This window comes from Coenobita brevimanus, chromosome 45 (genome assembly GCF_032717465.1).
Source record: "Coenobita brevimanus isolate Jiangsu-jjx chromosome 45, ASM3271746v2, whole genome shotgun sequence".
Lineage (NCBI taxonomy): Eukaryota > Metazoa > Arthropoda > Malacostraca > Decapoda > Coenobitidae > Coenobita > Coenobita brevimanus.
Genome location: NC_136998.1, coordinates 40,745,414 through 40,767,598, shown reverse-complemented (window position 1 = coordinate 40,767,598; position 22,185 = coordinate 40,745,414). Strand labels below are relative to the sequence as shown.

General features: G+C 42.6%; 1 protein-coding gene across 1 annotated transcript; it reads right to left on the bottom strand.

The window, feature by feature from the left end:
* Positions 1 to 442: 442 nt before the first annotated feature.
* On the bottom strand, positions 443 to 21,970 carry snRNP-U1-70K (small ribonucleoprotein particle U1 subunit 70K). The gene is made up of 10 exons (XM_080271252.1): positions 21,860 to 21,970; positions 20,346 to 20,495; positions 19,164 to 19,409; positions 15,688 to 15,769; positions 9,882 to 9,983; positions 4,894 to 4,999; positions 4,213 to 4,308; positions 3,488 to 3,634; positions 1,642 to 1,718; positions 443 to 1,277 (listed from the first exon to the last, which is right to left on the bottom strand). Exons 2-10 carry the CDS (start codon positions 20,487 to 20,489, stop codon positions 1,156 to 1,158), a joined length of 1,122 nt encoding a protein of 373 aa, XP_080127378.1. The 5' UTR covers positions 20,490 to 20,495; positions 21,860 to 21,970; the 3' UTR covers positions 443 to 1,155.
* Positions 21,971 to 22,185: the final 215 nt, after the last annotated feature.

The window sequence follows — 22,185 nt, the reverse complement described above, 5'->3', positions numbered from 1 at the left end:
CCTGAGTGGCATTACATGAGCAAAAAACCCCAACCACCCCTTGGATATAATACTACACAGGCTCAATCCAGCTGGAGTGCCTTAGTTACCCACTAAATCACCAGGATCCATAGTCTGGTTATATGGTTACTACCCAGCGTAGTAAATGGTTTCCTGGTGTACAGGAAACCATTTGGCTTGTCACTCAGTAGAGAGTCACCCACAAACAGAAGAGGAAAGAAAGAAGGAAAGAAAGACAGAAGAAGAAGGAAGGAAAGGAGGGGGGAAGAGAGGAAAGGACAGTCACCCAAGGGCAGCATTACTTTGCGCAAGTGGATGGTGAGAGCCCCCTTAATAATAATAATAATAATAATAATAATATAATGATAATAATAATATAATAATAATAATAATATAATAATAATAATAACAATAATAATTCATTCATCATCTAATCCAGTGATGTCCCATGAGGAACGTACGAGCCTGGGGCTAGGCAACTTGCTCCTGACATTTAAGATGAGCATGACCAGCCTCACCCATCCCAAAGTAGCATTACATGAGCAATAAACCCTAACCACTCTTTGGATGTAAACCTGAACTGGCTCAATCCAACTGGAGCACCTTAATTACCCACTAAACCACCAGGTGCCATAAAATTATAGTAAAATTAATAATAAATGTCAGCTTAAGTCCCTATTAGACAATGCACCAACTTTATCGAATTTGTAGAATACAATGTTACCCCTGTACCCCTGGGAATACCATATAATATACACAATTTTCTCTAATTCTCCAAGTTCTTCAACTCTGCTCTATATAGTGACTTTCCTGCCATCCCATCAGCCCTGGCTAAGTCAGTGAACAGTACAAATGACCTCCACCTCTCTTATATTGATATGAAAGATTCTCTGGAGTACAAAGCAGGTTTCAATTTTTTCCTCCCCTTTCAAACAACCATAAGTTAGCATAGTTAAACTCTGCCACAGGAAGAGGACAAAAGCTACAGTAGTGTTCTTGGTGTCTAGCTGTGGAAAAATGAATGTAGTCTCTGATTATGTTCTTATACCTTACAGTGCCCCTTCTGATAAAAAAAGAAAACAAGCTAAAGATGATTGAAAGATGCAGATTTGCCCAGTATTTCAAGGTTGTGTCCCAACTACAACACACAATCATTTAATAGTCAATCTCGTTGTTCTGCTCTTCCTCCTCCTCATACTTTATGCCATTCTTGGCACGTTCTTCTTCAGTTTTCATTGGGAAATTGTTGTAGTAAGAGCTGCCATAATCAGGATAATCTGCAAGAGAATGCAACAGTGCTTTAGAGCAGGAACCATCATTTTATATTTATGTGCCTGATTCTAGCTATTGACTACAGTATTCCTATACACCACACACCTTTACATATCATAATACCCAATGTCTATACCTTTATATGTCACTACTTGACCCTTAAGCCCACCATCCATATTGAGTACATTCTAACTTCTTCAGGAGAGGTGTAATGGTATTAGTAGGGGTGTCTTGGTGATGTCAAGAGTATATAAAGAAATTCAAATCAAAGACTTTTTGTACAGCAAGTCCCCTTAGGTCAATTACATTTAAATGTCCAGAAGTTCCCTTTTGTGGCACAAATAAAATACTTTCTCTGCAATCACTTACCATCCTCAGGTTCTTCCTTGATCTTAATGGGCTCTTCACCCTCCTCGCCAGGACCTCTCTCTCTCCTCTCCCGGTCTCTGCAAAAAGACACAATCCATCATCACCCTCTTGCTATGGTCAGGGCAAGGTAGGATCCAGAAAATTAGTAAAGTACAAAAATAAGAAACTATAAACACCATGACCAGTGAAATGGGCCAAACTCACTCACACATCATTCAAGCCCCTGGAATCCTGACTCTCTGCATATATTTTTTTGGTATATTTCCTTTACAAATGCATTTTACATTATCATGCAAAAAGCCCACATTGAGATATGTCATTGTGTCTCCTACAGCTGTATTCTAAATGGCATAGAAAGCTTTGTAGTTCCTCCTCCTAAGCATTTATTTTACTTATTACAAACTGACATTCTCTTGTATGGCACTGCTATCATTTTAACAACATACTGAACCTTAATACTCCCTCGTATACTATAGTATACAAAAGGATGTTAAGGTTTAACATGCAGAATAAATCACTAAGGAAAATGTTATAAATGACCCACAAGCCACCCACACCCTGATTTAAGCCACTGACCTGTTCCTGCAGTGTTTGCAGTCACATGCCCCCTAGAGTGGAATAGCTGCTACGTCCTCTCCACTGATCATCCTATCAATTCCCCCCCCCCCTTAACAGATGCACAATTAACCCCTAGGGTATGCAATTCCCCAGCCTCGACTGCCCCCCCAGGACGCAAAAACAGGCCAATTTTTCGACTTCCTCAAAGGTTAAAAGTTTTATGCCCAATTAATAGAGCTTGAATTTACACACCTGAAAATGCAAACCCCACCCTCCTAGACCCGACAGTTACTGAGCTATGGCCTAACAAAGATGATAATAGTTACCCGTCGCGGCCCCAGCGAGAAAGAAAATACACTGCTCGCACCTGTTTTCTTAGCAACGATACTTCCAAAAATCACCAAAATCAATTTTCTTTGGGGTGTATAGATGTTTTAAACCATTGTAGTGTGCTTAGGAAAAATAAAATAGTGACAAACCCCCCAAATAAATGATAAATAAAAATTATCCTTCCCTCCTCTCCTCTCCTCATACCTCCAATCCCCTCCCTCCCCTTCCCTTCCCATCCCCTCGCCTAACCTCCCCTCCCCTTTCCCCTCCCCCCTCCCCTCCCCGCCGAGCTGTCAAATCTAGCAAGGGAAATTGGTCATGAACCCCCCAATAAAAATATGATAAATAGTAAAAATTACCCTCCCCTTCTCTCCCCTCTTCAAACCTCCAATCCTCTCCCTCCCCTCCCCTCCCCTCCGAGCTGTCTAATCCAGTTTTCATTTCGTTTCGTTTTGAAGGCTCCAACATGCTTCCATGCGTCGGCATAAATGAAATGTCTTTTTCAAGTGGGTTTCGACTAAAGACAGCTAAAATAACTGCGGTGTGCATATCTGTATGCAGACACCAATAAATTACAGGTAATGATTTTAAAAAACGTGCCATAAAGCGTAAAAAATACGCAAAATATTTGAGGCTCCTCATGGGGCAATGTAGGATTGGCTGATGGAAGGACAATTTATTCATCCTCATCAACTTGAACATCTTACTCTTTCCTGGAAATTCCTCAAGTACATTTCTCACATTCTCAAACACACCTCCTTCTCTTCCTTCTCTCTCACCAAAATAATGCTCCACTCTCTTTTTCCCCGAATTATAAGATCTACCTCTATCAGCACTATCCTTGACCTCACTTTCACACTTTCTTTAGCATCTTAACTATATGTATTCTTTGTATAATGGTACATACAAACCCCCTCATTGTATTTCTTTTATCTCCATTCAGTAATTGTATACTGACCTGTCCCTGCGGTGTTTGCGGTCACGCGACCTGGAGCGTCGCTTGCGATCCCTGGAGCGGGACCGGTGCCGCCTCCTCTCACGTTCGTCACCTTCCTCTGGCGCGCCTCTCTCTCGTGACCGTGTCCTCCGGCGCTTGCGGTCGCGACTGTAAAGCAAATAATTTAAGTTATGCACAATTCCATGCACTGAGGTGGTCTGGCTATGTGGAGACGATGAAGAACGAGAAACTAACGTGGAGAGTGTATGTGAGTGCGGTGGAGGGGAGGAGATGGAGGGATGGAGTCAAGTGGTACCGGTACTTTAGAGGGGGGAGGGTGAGCTGGGGGACTGGCAGCAAAATTGTGAGGGACAGGGCAACATGGAACGATTTGTTTGTGGCCACCCCTTGTGGGATTAAGGCATCTGACAACAGGCACATAGACAGACAGGCAATTCCATCTTCAAATTCCATCTCCACTGTCATCTTGTTCTTTTTCCCCAAAGCTTTAAATGGGGAGAGCAGATCCTTTGAATTTCTCTAGTTCATCCTGCAAAAACTGTGCTCATTTAATACTGGGAATCAATTGCAAATATGTCTGGGAACATCAACCCTGTCTTACTATGTATGCAATAAACCCCAACCATCCCTCAGGTGTAATCCTTTATGGGCCACATCCAGTTGGAAGGCCTTGACCTACTAAACCATCACATCCCTGACTTAAACTGAGGACCACCTGTACCAACCTGCGTGATCTCCTCCTGCGGTCTCTGGACTCACGGTCTCTCTCCCGGCTGCGGGTGTGCCGGCGCTCACGGTCGCGGTCCACACGTTCACGGTCACTGAAGACACAAACACAGTACATGTGACACTTCATAGCAATCTTTATTATTTGAATCTTTCATCAGTGACTGTAGCACTACTGCAGTCATTTTATACTAACCCACTGAGCTTGGGGATGTCTGTTTTCATTTCATTCTTGTTGTTTTCTGACAATTATATTCAGCTTAAGGTAGGCATTTTAAACTAGTGGAGTCTGACATAACCATACAACACAGGTTGAAATCCAAGAAACCAAGTTCAATAAAACCATTTGGCAACAGAAGAAGTATATCAGAATGGATGTCAGCCAGATTCAAATGTTAAGACCCATTAACCCTCTCTCAACAACACTATCTGCACTATACCAACTCTGTATCACAATTTTCCCATAACCTCAGTGTGTACCGACTTATCTCTGTATTTTTTTTCCTACTGCACTACACTTCTTTGCTTTTGAATCACTGATGATGATACACTGATGTTAATTCATTTGAAAGACAATGCAGTTTGTATTCACATCTGCTGCTGTCTACCTATTCAGGGTCGCTCACTAACACTCTTTTGTCTGGTGCTGAGATAAAAATTAAACAGCCAGTAAGACCCACTTGTCCTCTTCGTGTCTACTGCCTCCCCTGCGCCGGTCATCCTCTCGGCCAGAGTGTTTGATGTTGACATCTGGACCACCTCGACGCGTACCACCAAGACCACCACCTACGCATGTCAATGAAACAGTGGTCATTATCATGAATAAACTGTCCAAACTATCATCCAAAGAATATAAAAAGTAAAGACGAGAATATGTAAGCAAGCCCTTAATGTCTGACGGTTATTTTTACAGAACACCTGTAACTGTTTGTGATCAGCCAGCATCCTATATTATTGTAGTCAGCAACAATGCAGAAAATTCAGGCACATTCCATCATCATCATATTTATGGAACACTGGCAACTGTTAGATGTCATCAACCTGCAACCCACATGACAAGCTGCAGCTAGCAATTATACAGAAATGTCAGATATATTCTGTCATCATCGAATGCTTCAGAAAAAAACTGCTCAAAATTGAAAGCCTGTCCTTATTTTCCACTCTGTCTTTGGAAAACTGCCCCATCTTACTATATTATCAGCCTAACCTTACTTCCTCCTAAAACACCATCCTAACCATATTGCAAAACGATCATCATCACCAACACAAACTTGTCAACACTATGTCTCTGCATCTTCACCCTTACCCCATTTCTTAAAACATCCTAAATCCTTTTCCGTGAATGTTGGTGTGCACCAAGGGTCAGTTTTGAGCCCCTTGCTGTTTATCATGGTACTTCAAGCCCTCTCACCTGACTTCAGAAATGGACTCTCATGGGAGATGTTGTATGCTGATGGTTTGGTGTTTATTGCTGAGAATGAATGGGAGGCAAAGGAAAGATTTTGGAAGTGGAGAGATGGTATGGGGCACAAGGGCTTATGAGTAAATGCAGATAAAAACAAAAGTGATGGTATCTAGGGCTGGTGGTGGTACTGTCAAAGAGGAGGGAGAGTGGCCATGTGCAATTTGCCACAAGGGCATGGAAAGTAATTCCATCTTGTGCAGTGTCTGTGATATTCTTTGACTAATGCAAGAAAGCTTTGGTTTATTCATGCATGTTCTAATGCTGTCTGCAACAAGGAGAGGGCCTATAAAAGGTACCACAGCCAACGCACCACTGAATCACATCTTTTACACGTTTCTGCCCGGAATCGTGCTAAGCCTGTTCTTCGCCCTGCTAAAAATAATTTCATCCATATTACTGTAAATGCTCTCAACTCTCCAACTCGAATTCTTCCCGCTCCTTCTGGCACCTTGCCAAAAACCTTTCTAACAACTTTACCTCATCATCCTTCCCTCCTCTTTTCTACTCTGATGGTTCTGTAGCTATTTCTTCAACTGATAAAGCAGATCTCTTCGCTCAGACTTTCTCCTCCAATTCCACCTTAGACGATTCCGGTGCTGATCCTCCAACACTTCCCCCCTCTGACTTCCTCATGGCTGACATTAAAATTGCTTCAGCTGATGTATTTTCTGCCATCACAGGCCTCAGTACTAACTAGGCATATGGGCCTGATGGGGTCCCTCCTGTTGTTCTCAAGAACTGTGCTTCAGTGCTTACACCCTGCCTAGGTAAACTGTTTCGCCTTTGTCTATCAACTTGTACCTTTCCTTCTTGCTGGAAGTTTGCTCTCATTCAGCCAGTCCCAAAGAAGGGTGACCATTCCCAACCCTCTAACTATCGTCCAATTACTTTAACATCCTGTATCTCAAAAGTTTTCGAGTCAATTCTTAATGGAAAAATTTTAAAGCATCTTTCCCATCACAATCTTCTTTCTGATCATCAGTATGAGTTCCATCAGGGACGCTCCACTGGCGATCTTCTCACCCACCTTTCAGACTCCTGGTCATCCTCCTTTCGGGACTTTGGCGAAAGCTTTGCCATTGCACTTGACATCTCAAATGCTTTCTATCAAGTCTGGCATAAGTCTTTACTTTCCAAACTGCCCTCTTACGGTTTCTATCCTTCTATCTGTGCCTTCATCTCTAGCTTCCTTTCTGGTCATTCTATAGCCGCTGTTGTAGACGGCCAGCGTTCTTCTCCTAGATCTATCAACAGTGGTGTTCCTCAGAGCTCTGTCCTATCACTAACTCTCTTCCTTTCATTCATCAATTACCTTCTAAGCTGTACATCTAACCCTATCCACTCATACGCTGATGATTCCACCCTTCACCTTTCCATTCAGTTCCCTCAATGCCCATCTTAGCAGTTACTTCAACAAACAAGGGATGAGGCTATGGCACACCTAATGTCTGACTTGGCTCATATCTCTGACTGGGGTAAAAATAATATTGTTGTTTTTAATGCATCAAAGACTCAGTTCTTACACCTATCAACCTGACAGAAACTTCCACAGGTGTACCCACTAATGTTTAATAATATTCAGCTTAATCCTGAATCATCCTTGAACTTGCTTGGGGTTTCATTCACTCAGGACTTGTCTTGGAAAGGTGATATTATATCTCTCGTAAAATCTGCTTCCAAGAGATTAGCTGTGCTAAGCCGACTCCATTCCTTCTTCACCCCTGCACAATTGTTGACTCTATACATGGGCTTTATCTGCCCCTGTGTGGAGTACAACTCTCATGTGTGGGGAGGCTCCCCACATACAGCTCTTCTCAATAGGGTGGAGTCAAAGGCTTTTCATCTTATTAAATCTTCTCCTCTTACTGACTCCCTTCAACCTCTGTCTCTTCGCTGCACTGTTACATCTTTATCTCTTTTATATCGCTACTTCAATGGTCACTGCTCCTCTGAACTGTCTGCATGCACTCCTCCACCTTTACGACGGGCGTGTAGCACCTGTCTAGCAGCAAACTTTCATCCCTTTTCTGTCCAACTCTCTAATGCAAGAGTTAATCGTTACTCCCAGTCCTTCATTTATGCAACAGGTCAACTCTGGAACTGTCTACCTCTGTCTGTATTTCCTGCTTCCTATGATCTCCAGTCTTTCAAATGCAGTGTGTCCAGGCATCTCAAAATGACTGGATCTTGAATTTGGCTCTCTCTTGTATTTTGTTTTTCTCATGGAAGGAACAGTCATTGCAGGCTCGTGGCCTTTGGTTCCTCCTTCCTCAAAAAAAAAAAAAAGAGAGAGAGAGAGAGAGAGAGAGAGAGAGAGAGATGTAGTAGTATTAGAGGTAGACTGCAAGATAACGCTGATTTCATGTGTGTGGTGTGTCGGGGAGAACATGTGGAGATCGTCAGGTATGAAAGGAATGAACTTGCTGGTAAGTTTCCTGAGTGTGTGGAAGATTTTTGATATCTGGGAGACATGTTATGTGCTGGAAATGGGGCAGGAGCTAGAGCTCTGTGGCTGGAGTGAGGAGTGGTTGGAAGTTCAGGGAGCTGTTGCCTCTCCTGACACTGAGAGGACGCTCCCTCCATGCTAAGGGATCTTTGTATGTGGCATGTGTTAGCAGCGTAATGCTGTATGGCAGTGAGACCTGGGTAGTAAAGGAAGAGGATATTCGCAGGCTTAAACGTACAGAAATGGCAATGATTAGCTGGATGTGCAGCGCGTCCCAGAGTGTGAGGCTTGGGGGGCTATGTTTACGATGGAAAGTTGAGGGGTAGGGTGGGACTGGAGTGTGTTGGTGTTGTGATGAGGAGAGGTAGATTGAGATGGTTTGGGCATGTGGAGAAGATAGGGGATGATAACTGAATTCAGAAAGTGAGAAGTGTTAATGTTAGGGGTAGGAATGTGAAAGGTGGACCGAAAAAGACCTAGGATGAGGTCACTGAGTGTGACCTAAGGGATAACGGACTGAATAAGGGCTGCCAGAGATCAAGCAGCATGGACAGTCGCCATTAGGTGACCAAGGCCAATGCATGCAAGCATGTTGGAGCCTTCAAAAATTAAACGAAGCAACATTAGGTCAACACTATATTTCATTATATTATCAAACCCTAACCTTATTTCCTAACAAACTCTCATTCTAACCCTACTGTTTAGTCTATCACCATCATCCTTTGTTGCAATGAAGTGGTGTGAGGAAGAAGAAATTGGTGTACAAAAGGAGAGGGTATTGGGCAGCGTCATGTGATGGGCAGGGAAGATTTTTTTTTTTTAAATCAAAGCTACCCTCACGAGATACAGAATCAGGCGAGTCAGACAATCAAGACACCCACAAATATAGTAATATACCAAGAAAGCTAAATAGAGAGAGAGAGAGAGAGATGAAAGCCATTGTTGCTACAATATATACATACTGACAACACACAACAGAAAGTTTCTCTTCTAGGTCAAAACACAAGCATCACACCTACAAACACCCTAAATCACTCCATTAACTCACCTAATCAAAGCAGTCAAAGCAGCCCAGCATGAAGAGTGGAAAAAACACTGGAGTGAGACTTTGCTTGAATCAGTACTATGGAATAAGTACACCTTTTGCTCTCATCAGTAAACAACAACACATCAGAGTATCAGAATGGTTGCAAGCTTATAGGTGGCATCATGTGAGTTCAGTCTACACAACATTTTTAACACTCTAATTTAACACTGAAAACTTTTTTAAAAACTAATTTAATGCACTATCAACAATTAAACCTCCATAAGTATAAAACCTTCCCTGTCAATTCTCATTCAACATTTCAAGTTTTTGTTTCTTTTACTTCAATATCCTGAACATTTACAAATATTCCGAAGTATTACCAACAATTCAATTTTCTGCACAAACATCTAAAAAAAATTTGTTGTAACCCCAGGATGTGAACCCAGTGAGATGCAGGCTAAAGCTGTCATTCTCTGCAATCTACTACAGTACTGTATTATCCTTTCATGGAAATGGGAGGGTGTTAAGGGACATTTTTAGATAACCAAGCAGGACAGTTGCCTGGTTATAATCAGTGCCACCATGTTCAGGCCCCTCTCCAAAACCAATAATAATAATAATTAATAATCCATCCATTCATCATCCAATCCTACATTGCCCCATTAATGATAATAATAATAATAATAATAATAATAATAAATTCATAATAATACAAATATCAATAACTCACCCAGTCGTCGTGGCAACCATCCCTTCACTGTCCTGGCTCTCTCCACATCCACCAAGACTCTACGGTTGTCAATTTTCTTGCCATCTGCATGTTTGTACGCGGCTGTGTGGGGGTGGGAGGAGCAAAAAGCATTAGGCTCCACTCTGTACTCATTCACCTACCCAGGTATATCTGGCTCCCTCTCCTTCCAACCCAGGGCAAAGGTTGACCAATAAATATACCATCAATTCCCTCATAAGTATCGATCTATCAATCATTCAGTCCTTATTGGTCCCACCAGGACCACACAGGCCAGGAGCTACATTACTTACTCCACATATTCAATGCAAGGGTATTGTGAGAGCAATATATCCCAACCATCCCTTGGATGTACACCTTTATGGGTTACATCCAGAGGGCATGACTTATCCCACAAGACCACACAGATTTTGATTTGCAGGAAAAACAAGAGTCATGGGATGACCCAACACTCTTCTCAGCTTCCATACAAAAAATATACCTAAGTTAAAAGAAGGAGCAGATGGTAAATCTATAGGTGAATCTGGCCCCAGGTGGATTATCATGCTCAAAAATAAAAAAGTAAATACGGGGAACAACACAATAGACCCATTCTTTGTGTGGAGTTTAAGTGTCCATCGAAGCTCTCCTCGTGGCCGCCTGCAGACAGCTTCCAGGAAATGGTGACACACAATTCTCAAACTCTTGGTGAGGTGAGATGAGGTGAGGTGGTGAAGGTGAGTGATGAGGGTTAATGATGATGATTATGATATGATCATGATGGAAAAGGGGTGAAGGGGAGGGGAATAGTTTGGGGGTTCCCGTTGAATGACATACAATTGATGTGAGAGTAGTACGCAAGGTTTCCACAGGAACCAAATTTGCTACAGGTTAAAGTTGAAAATCTAATGATTTTTTGTATGGTTTGAAAAATTCTTTTTGTGCGTGACAGTTACTTGTTTGGCACTGAGATAAGATGAAGTATAAAGAAAGCGTGTTACCTGGGCATACCTTCAGTGACACAGTAAGCTAGAGCGCCCGGTAGTGGTGGTGAAGGTTGGGGTTTCCACACATTTCCATCGAAGGGCGTTGGAATACTTACCCAACTTACCCATTATAATTTTTTTATAAAAACCAACAAAAGCAAAAAGTTTTTTTACACTAACCAGTTCATTTGCTTTACTTTACATAAATTAATAAGAAATAAATAAATTGCCAATTACAATAAAAACTAATACTCTGATGTCTGTATTGGTTAATGTAACTAACGGTCATACCTACCACACTTACCCCAGCATTAACACACGCAGACAATGGCCTGTATTCTAGATGGTGTAGGAGGCTTTGTGGCACTTTTTCCTTAGCTATGTATTTTGTAATTACACCCTTACATTCTCTCGTACTGTATATTATTTGTCATTATAATAGTTTCCATCAATTACATACAAAAGGATACCAAGGCATTTATTATGCCTCAGGTTCACTGTAAACATGGTAGACTGCAGGCTGAAACTGCCATTCTGCAGTCCATGACTACTTTCAGGTGATAAGGAGGGAGCTGACAATTGTAAAACCAAGCAGTGATGCAAGCAGTTATATAAATTCCACCAAGTGAAGGCACCCTGCTCCATCCAGGCCAAGTGTAATGTGCAGAATAAATCACTACGGAAAAGGTGTCACAGAATCTCCACAGCCACCTGGAATACGACCCTAACTCTCCCACCCAACCCACTTACCTACAGCTGCATCGCACCTCACCCCACCCAAGACGGCCACCCACACCTCTACACAACTCTGGCACACACTACTGGACAATACGCTATTATATTCTACATCCGTTCAACCCACCAAGCTTTGCACTTCATAGCTGGGATCATGTCTAGTTTCAAGAGCAGACTCACACTTATAAACGTCCATGGATCCTACATACAAACCATCACACAGTCATCATAAGCCACAATGAATTGAGTGGATGTAGAATAATACTTGATAGTCCAATTTCTTCGTCAACTGCCATGCTCTCCCCACCATACCCGTGTTACTGACGTTACCTTTAATGACGCTGAAACACCCGTCAATGGTTACTGTGTAAGGCAATGCAAATATGACTCCCAGTTTAAACTACAAACAATCTTGGAGTACCCTTCCAACCCTTCTAAATATATATTCTCAAAACTGATAGCATGAAGGCAAAGGCAGCCCCTCTTCCTCTCAAATATTAATGGTTTTCCATGGGCAATTTGAGGAAGACTTAGATAACTTGTATTTCAGGTTGCAGAGGATGACTCAATTTTACGCTGCATCCTTCCCTCCTGGGTGGCTATGATGTTGCCTTATTATCTGTTCCTGTTATAGCCCTTGACTCATATGGACATGAACATGGTGGACTGTGGCAGGAAATCCCTTTCTCCTGCAATCCACCTTCTTCCAAAAGATAGGGAGGGAGCTGAGATGCATATGTATGACCAGCAGCTGAACTGCCTGATTATATTAGTGATACAATAGGTGTCACACTCCAGCACAACTTCCTATTAAGAGGACCATGTTATGGCATCCAGCACTTTGTGACTGGATCCCATTCTGAGTATCAACCAAAGGCCCTTGGCTGGGACTAAATATGATTTGTTTGGCAACAGTAGATGCTCTCACCACAGCACAATCAATAATGAAATACAGAAGAAAAGTAAGTTTCATCCCCTATTTTATGGGTAAAAGCACTGTTGAAAACTGTGGGACAGCCCACCCCTCAGCTAACCGTTTTAAGAATATGGTCCTGTACGTTGTGTGTCCCTCCGTCCCTGGCATCAGTTGGAGATAATGATCTGGCAATACCAGGGCTAGGCCATGGGATCTGACATGCACCAAGCATGGCAACATTGACCAGGTGTTGTAACTTACACCTTGAAGCTCCTCCTCTTGGCAGACACAACACTTACCAACCCAACATCCTCTTAACTCTCTCCTCACACGTGCTGCACCCACACCAATCCACAACTCTCACCTCCCATCTCCTCTACAGCTGCACTCACTGCCAAATGCCATCCCTAACTACCCTCACAACTAAGTACTCAGGAAACAAAGACACAAAGTGCACAGTATGGACCCAGTGTCTTCAATCCACTAAGGTTGGCATTTCCCTGAAGAAGCCAACCCTTGTGAAACACTGAAGAAACAACCTCTCTACTCTGCACCAGGTGAATTCCACTCCATAACTGTTACATTCTAAGCTGGATTCATCCCATCTGGGGATTCAGATGATGCAGACTATATTATGTACAATCTATACCTACATTATATACGTCCAAAGCAATAGTTAATTTATTTCTTTTAAAACTTGCCAGTTTTCTTCAATCACATCACGTCAGCCAAAACTTTGAAGTTAGGCTGCACCACTTATCCTAAACTGCTTCCAAAACACATGAGCTGTATGTATACTATGCCTGATTAACCAAACACTGCAACTATTACTGTTAGGTCCAGCTTACAGCACATTCAGATTTGTCCCAAATTTCCCTAGTTGTCTCTTGAATAATGCTACCTGATCTAAGTGAAGACCTTACCCTGCCTTCCTCTATTCTGCCTTACCCTAAACTGCTCTTCTCTGCCCAACCTTACCCCACAATACACCACACCACCACACCCAAACCAACACTCCTTGTACCCGCACCCTGATATTCAAACCTACTAGCACTTTTCTTCAGCCAATTATGCATAAAGTGGCACTCCTTAAATTACTTTAAAAAATCCTTGAGGGTCTAACTGATTATCCAGCTTAAGCTGATTCTGTTATTTTAGTTTATAGAAATGGAACCCCAGTGAGTCTGATGCTTAAAAAAGGCTTGAAGAGCGCACTAAACTGAGTCATGAATTATTGGGAGAGTGTCTGTATGAATTTGAGGCTTGGCCACATTTTTCTTCAAGAAAGAGGGTCATATTCTCACCAACTCTGAAGACTTTCTAACACCTCTTCCTTAGCAATTTATTTTCCATATTACATTTATATTCTCTTGTATGCTACTTATATTTTAGTCATTATGTCTGCTTAAGCACCATACTTGAGAATGTTAACATGCAATACAGAGAAACACAGGAGCAAGGATGAGGTGCTACGGGGCCTACTTTACAGATGAGAATATGGGCTACATGGTCATAATCTAGGTGGCTTTGGATGTTTCCTAACACATCATCCTTAACAATCTATTCTGCACAGTACACCTCAATATCTTTTTGTATGTTACTGATGCAAACTATTAAGGTGTAATATGCAAAATGAACCACTACAGACCATCACACACCAAAAACTGTACAAGCTACATGAGTGTGCTATGTGTCTCTGGATTACAGCCAAGCTTATTCAGTGATGTAACTCACACCAGACACTATACTATTTACACCACATAGCACAGCTGCTCGTGCGAATTACCCCACTGATTAAACTCAGCTGTAATTCAAAGACACACAGCATACAAACACAGCATGGCTCGTGTAGCTCTTAGCCTGAGACAGTCTTAAGAATGAGATGTTACAAAGCCTCCTCTGCCACTTAGAACATGGCCCTAAATCTGCCTGTTCCTGTGTGTTGGGCTTACCACACATACAAACCTAGAGCCAGTGAGCGCTCATAGGTCGCGTACAAAGCCAGCACGGAAGATCGGCTGTACAGGGCGAACGAAACAAAAGGCATTAGTGTGGGACCTCATGAAAGAAAAAGGAAAATAGAGATGCAACATTATACTGTAAACAATTTCCTTTTGTCTGTTTCTAAAGAGAAGAAGGAATGGAATAATCTTTGTCTTCTTTTTAGAGAAGAAAGGAATGGAATAATGGTGAAAGAGGTGGCATATCAGAAACAGCGCATCTTTCATCACTTGTAAACAATTTTTTCTTGAAGGAAGGAATGGACCAAAGGTGAAAGATGTGGCACATCAAAATAATATGATACAATATATACCATGGTTGACCTCAATGACCTCGGCTGGTGACCTCTGATGCGAGACTGGTAGTCTGTGGAGCACTCAGGAACACAAGCCTTCAATAACACAAGGCCAGAAAATATCTCGTAAAAGACCCTCACACATTCACATATCATCTAAACTCCTTAACCATTTTCAGCACAATGACATCACTTTTTTTATCATTTTAACCAACCTCCCAACAGTTTGCAGCAACTGTTAGGAAGTAAAATTAGCTGCTTTTGTCAACTGGTTTAGCATCCAATCTATATACAGTAATACATCAACTGTACCAAAGCCAATCTCAAAAAGGGGACTTCTCAAGAAGAATCATAGCGTCAAACAATCTGTGCTGACTGACAGTAAAAACATTAATGACATCCTCAGGCTGAATAGGTTAAGGAATTAGGACAACCTAATTCATATACAAGTCAGTGCTGAATAAAATAGAAAATGAAAATACAGATTCACAGCCATTCTACCACAACAAATCCAGCACGTCCATCCACATCATAAGAGTTACATTGATTCCAGCTTTCAAAATATGTCCATGCACTCACCATCCAAGCATCCCAAAATAAAAATACACAGGATTAAGTAGAGGATGCATAGCAGTCAGATGCAAACAACTGTTATTCATGCTTTCACTGCATTCACTGTTTTTCACACCTTCACTGCATTCAGTTATTTACTCATGCATTCAATATATTGTACAATCACCCACTCATCATTCGGTCTCTCAAAATGAAAATATGGAAGACTTAGGTAAATAAGGGGAAATGTACATGAGATGCAAACAAGTGTTTACATGCCAACAGGGGTCTGGGGTGTGGTAGGGGCAGAGGTGGGGTACTCACAGTGCATGTCTCGCTCATGTTCATACTCGATGAACGCATACCCTCGAGGCTTGCCTGTCTTGAAGCTGTGGATCATCACAATCTATTGAGGAGAAAGATCAAATGTAGGTGGGGTGCCCATCATCCACTCACTCAATGTAGGGATGCCTTATGGTCTCTACACTGAGTAACAAGACAAATGGTTTCCTGAGAAATCCATTTACAGTACTAAGCTGGGTGGTAACCATATGACAGGGGTGTCTGGCCAAGTTAAGTGTCCACCAGATTCCCCTATCTAAAATCATTTAATCATGACAAACGTTTCGGAGAGCCTTGGAGGGCACAATACCTGCCCTGGGCCCCCAACCAAATGGGCAGATTCGCATGGCCATGTGGAATGTGAGAGATGTGGATGAGAAAAGCAAGAGAGTGGAAGTGGTGAATGTGTTCAGGTGTGTGAGATATGCTATGATGACACTGTGTGAAACAAAGATGAAGGGGTGTGATGTGGAGAAGTGTGAGGGTGTGAAATGTGTAAGATTGGGCATGAATGGGTCAGGAAGATGCAAGGAAGGAGTTGCTTTGTTGAGGAATGAAATGTGACAGAGTGGAATGAGAGATTACAAATGTGCCAGCTTGAGATGTATTTATGTTAACCCCTAAAGTACTAAGCTCATCTATCGAGCTTTCTGCGCAATTTCTTAAAAGGAAGAGCAACACCGATCGTGCAACATCCACAAAAAACTGGCGGCAGCTGGCTCCACCCCAGCTGACATAGATGGTTTGTAACCAATCAGAACTAAGTGTTGGACACACCGGAGGGGGGACCCAGGCCCGTAACAAGGTGGTGGGGGGTGTACCCCCCATCTCCCTCTCGCCATGTAGCTCTCCTCCACTACTGTACAGTAAAAGTCCTTTAATCCGGAATGCAGTAGCCCACGGACTTTCCGGATAATCAGATTTTCCAAACTATTAGACAGGTACCTGAAAATGTTCTAAACACACCCAAAAAATAATAATAAATTAAAATAACTAAAAAATGATAGCTTTCTTTACATACCTTTGTAGTGCAGTGCAGATATAGGCTGTTTCAGGTGCGGAACTGGATAGTTCGGCTCACTGCTTTCAGCTATTTTTCAATTTTTTCCTGATTTTTCTCAATTTTTTTACCCCAAAAAGCTAAAACTGACCCTGGACTGAAAATTCCAAACCATCGGGTTTTCTGAACCATCTGATGCCAGATTATCAGAAGTTCACTGTACCTTGTTACTACCCTACCTCCCACCATTCTCACCACCACCATCACCCCTCCCACCCCTTCCTCATGCATCCCCCCTCCTATGTGGATCCCCCCCATGCCCCCCCCTGTCATCTGGGGGGGAGGGTATTACCCCCCTACCCTCCCTCCATGTCCCTGTACAGTCACTACTCGTCTTACGATGGGGTTACGTCAGGTCATACCTTATCGTATATATACCGATTTTATCGTAAATTGGGAGATTGAAACCCATTATAAAAGGGGGTTACGTCAACTCAACTTCCCAAAGTCACCTATCTAAGACTGAACCATAAATGACAACCCACCTTCATTCCTTCCTGTGTTGGTCCAAGTCGTCCCCCCTGAGGCTGGGGGACAGCCTGTGTTTACAGGCACTAGTGGTCAGCCTCTGAGTCACACAGGAGCAGGTTAGGGGGAGGGGAATCCAGCCCATACCTGCACCAACCTTAGCACTGGGGCCCATACCTGCACCAACCATAGCACTGGGGCCCATACCTGCACCAACCATAGCACTGAGGCCCATACCTGCACCACCCTTAGCACTGGGGCCCATACCTGCACCAACCATAGCACTGGGACCCATACCTGCACCACCCTTAGCACTGGGACCCATACCTGCACCAACCATAGCACTGGGGCCCATACCTGCACCACCCTTAGCACTGGGACCCATACCTGCACCAACCATAGCACTGGGGCCCATACCTGCACCAACCATAGCACTGGGACCCATACCTGCACCAACCATAGCACTGGGACCCATACCTGCACCAACCATAGCACTGGGACCCATACCTGCACCAACCATAGCACTGGGACCCATACCTGCACCAACCATAGCACTGTGACCCATACCTGCACCAACCATAGCACTGGGGCCCATACCTGCACCAACCATAGCACTGGGACCCATACCTGCACCAACCTTAGCACTGGGGCCCATAACTGCACCACCCATAGCACTGAGGCCTACACTGGCACTGATGTTGCCACTGGGCACACAAATCCACAGTACTGTACAGTAATTCACTAAAAGAAACACTATCACACCAGTGCAGGCAGAGTTACTCGCGTACAGTAAATCGTTGCAACAACACAATACAGTACAGTAATCACACTTGTGTAAAGTTGGCCTGGTGCTACACAATGTCTACTGTAGTATGATGTTTGGCTGAGAGGTGACGATAACAGGGGGGCACACATGAACAAGTTGAAAAGACAGGGCTTTGAAGGGGTGGCGGGACCTGAACCATTACAATGCGCCGCACGCCAGGGCCGCCATCTTGCCTGAGACAAGTGACTTTCACCTTGCGTGTGCCTGGCGCTTTTGTGATGTCAAAATCCGGCAGAGCCAGGAATGATGAGTGAATGGAAGTGTGGCCTATTTGGAATGGGCAGGTTTGTGCTGTCTGGACACTGCTACTCCTCACCCTGCCCTTAGGTGGGAAAGGAGGTCTGGATGATGATGATGATGATGATGAACAACTTACTGACATAGCACTGTACAGTATATTTTTCCCCAGAGTAACAGTTGCCATAGGTTCTGCAGAGCTTAACCCTATGTTCTTCCTTAAGCAGGCAATTCTTATTCAAATGATTTGCATATAAGATATATATCCCTAGAAAATATCAGTTTTATATTACTGGTCGACGTTTTTGCTTTTAAAACTAACTTCAGCTATTTACTTAATCAGTGTCAAGTATAAAAGAAACGTGCTCATAATTATATAGTGCATAACAGTACATGATTGTAATCATGATTATTTCTTATGTAATGGTAATCATAATCGATTACTCTTACTTTTACTGTAATCATAATCGCAATCTGAAGTTTGCAAAGTGATCGTAATTGATTACAATACCCCTGTAATCGCCCCATGCCTGACATTGACCTTACAGGGACTATTCACACTCCCTGTCTAGTTTTCACGCTGTAATAAATTTCTACTGCACACCCTCAGTAAACTTGTATTATATGAAACATTCTTTTTCATTTAAAGGCACAAAACCCCTGCTGGTCAGTTTGTTTCCACCTGTTAGAACTAAGCCACTCCCACGATTTGAATAACATTTCATGACTGCATGAAATTCAATAAACCTTGGTTATAAGGCTGAAATTAAATCAATCCTCCAATCCGATTACAACTCCATCTGGCCACCAACTGAGCTGAAAGGGGTTTGGGATCTTTCAGATTAGGTAAATGCATTACAAACTGACCTTCTTAATGGGTCCATATATTTCAAACTCCCTGCGAAGCTTAGACTCCGATGTGTCATAGTTGATACGTGATACAAACAGCGTCTTATACGGGTCCGTAGTGCCGGCTTCGTTGTTGTGTGGGTCCCAAAGTGCTATTTCCTGCTCCAGCTTATATTGCATCTGTTCGGCTTTCTCCCGACGCTTACGTTCCAGTCGCTCATCCCGCGTCTCCACTCGAGTGGGTGGAGGCGTGTCCTTGGGGTCCTGTATGAAGTACCAGTAAGGAGTAACTGTAGTAGTACCATCAGTAGTAATTGTACCCCCCAGGTTCATTTGAAAGTGAACCTAGTGGACTGAAGGACGAAGCACTCTTCCAGTACTCCACCATCCTCTTTTGAGGGGGGATAAGGGAAATGAGACATGTTTATATAACCAGGCAATAGAGCCACCCAGTTATCTCAATGCTACCACATGTAGGCATCCCTCTCAAACACCACAAAGTAGGGAAGTCAATCAGGTGAGCTAGGTCTCTAAGTAAATGTAAATGTAAACAATGATCTCTAAATCTAAATATAAATACAGTAACACCTCACTATATCAGACTAATTGGGGCCCAAGACATTCCAAAAAAAACAAAATTGCAATAAAAGCGACATCCAGACTTCTCCCTGCTATCCCAGGACATTAGTATGCATCACACCAATGGTTTTTAAACTGTTTTCACTACCACTGCAGTACTGTACTGTATTATACATTCACTACAATAATCAAATGGTGTAATATACTAATACTGTACTGTACACTGATAAACATGACTTTTATTTACCTCAATGTGGTGAACATAGCTGAAGTGGTCAGGCAGTCCAGACTGCTTCTGGCTTTATTGGACTTTTTCCAATATATAATAATTCAGTCCGTTAGCTTCTCGATTCCGATAAGCGTGAATTCTGGTCTATTGAAGTCCGTTATATTGAGGTTTTAATGTAATAGTACTGAAGTCCGTTATATTGAGGTTTTACTGTAATAGTCTAAATGTAAATAATGGTCTCTAAATATATGCAAAAATAATGGTCTCTAAATGTAAATAACAGTATAAATGGAAGCATAATTAATGGTCTCAATATAAAATAATGGTCCCTACATGTACATATAAACATAAAAGACCATACATAAAATCCATTCTTCTGTTATATGCCCTACCTCAAACCTGGTCATAAGTTGTGACACACCCGCGTAACCATCTGTGCGTTTCTCCCACGTCAACTTATCCACTGGCGGCAGGTACGGTATTGGATCCCGCGGTGCAAACAGCGCCAGCAGGTTTGGCGGTAAATACTGGGTCATGCTGATCTGAAACAATAACAGCATGTGAGAATTACCTGAAACAATAACAGCATGTGAGAAGACTATGTACAGTTACGAAGAGAGACAGACAGGCCAACACGGAAGTTAAGGTGGGATGTAATGATGTTGATGTTGATGCGCTGGAAAGTGTTAGTCTGAGGTGCTTTGACTGCAAAGAAAGAATGGGGAATATGACTGACATTGTGAGTGTAAAAGTAGCAGTAGTAGTAGAGTAGCAGTACAGTATAATATGTTGTAGTAATGATGGCAGTACTAAACCCCAGGCTCATCAATGTGAACTCAGTGGACTGCAGGCTAATTATCTTTCTCCAGTGGTCCACCATCTGTCTTTAGGGGCATAGGGAGAGAAGTGAGGGAAGTTTGAATACCAAGGCAACAGAGCCACCTGGTTATGCTGGTATCACCACATGAAAGGTGTCCCTCACCAGGATTAAGTCACTCAATCAAGGAACAAATTAATCCAAGAAACTGTTAGTTCTTCCAATATCAATACCTTCATTGCAAGACTGGCCCAAGGATGGAAGCATGAGCTAGATGTCAACAAGTACAAATTTTCATATTAAAACTATGGTTTGAAGCCCATACATATGAGTAGCCTATCTGCTTAGTGACTCATCTTAGGAGGAGGGACCTTGGTAAAGAGTCTCATTACCCTCACTGGGTACCTAATGACCTTTACTAATGGTAATTACCTGATCATGGTAAAGTGCCTGGCTCTCACCTGCAAGTCTATCTACAGCAAGATGCCCATAAGGGGTGGCCACAAAGTCCCAGGTTTAATTACCTGCACAGTGATGGTAATACGTGAGTTGATTTTCCTGTGTCAATACAGGTTTATTTCATCAAGTATGGTGCAGGACGGAGAGAGGGAAGCCTAACAACATATAACAGGGATGCAATTTGCTTTGCCCATGGCTGCTAGAAATTGCAATTCAAGACCAACATACCGTACCAAATTTTTGGTGTGTGCTCAGATACCCTTCCAAGTAGTTACATAAAACTGCTATACACACAGAAAAGGCTTACTTAACTAACTGCAAAATAACTTTCACATTACGGTATGTTAGGCCTAACTACCGTATTTGAAAGAAAAATGGTCAGGCAACTTCTTCACGCGTTTTACCAATAACTCAATCAACCTTAAACACAAACACAAAATTCATCCTGACAGGCCTCACATTCACAGCCAGGTCTCTGTCTGCGGGCAATTAGTTAAAATATTTTGTGACCTTGGCATCCTCACGCTGACGTACCACCTTAGCGTCCAAACAAAGCGGCCGTAACTCACATCCCCTTAAATCTAACACACTCCCCTTGGCAAAATAATTAAGCACATCCCTTCCACTTACCTGTTCCTAACGACTAACTGAGCACAACTGGGTGTTTAGAGTGTAGTTTCCGAGAAGAAAGAGGGAAATCTGCGATACGCCGTAACCAGCCCTCAACACAACATGGCCGCTACGCTCTCGACTCTCGAGAGCCGAGAGAGTCGAGTAAGCTGTGCCAGATAGAACTTAGAAGAAAACCTGCCCCATTTTATACTATTTTACCCTAGTTCATAGGAAGTGAGAAACAGTATAGTAGAGCTACAGAGACCCAGAACAGACGACAAAGAACTGGTGATTGGACAATTATTTCAAGCAGAGAATATTGAAAAAAAAAAAGAACAACTGTA

Excerpts from the sequence above, each read along its gene's own strand:
- snRNP-U1-70K (XM_080271252.1), bottom strand. The coding sequence starts at position 20,489 with ATGACCCAGTATTTACCGCCAAACCTGCTGGCGCTGTTTGCACCGCGG. Across the intron at positions 1,719-3,487 it reads CGCAAACACCGCAGGGACAG|AGACCGGGAGAGGAGAGAGA; the intron begins GTCAGTATACAA and ends GTCTTTTTGCAG. Across the intron at positions 1,278-1,641 it reads CAAGGAAGAACCTGAGGATG|ATTATCCTGATTATGGCAGC; the intron begins GTAAGTGATTGC and ends ATTCTCTTGCAG.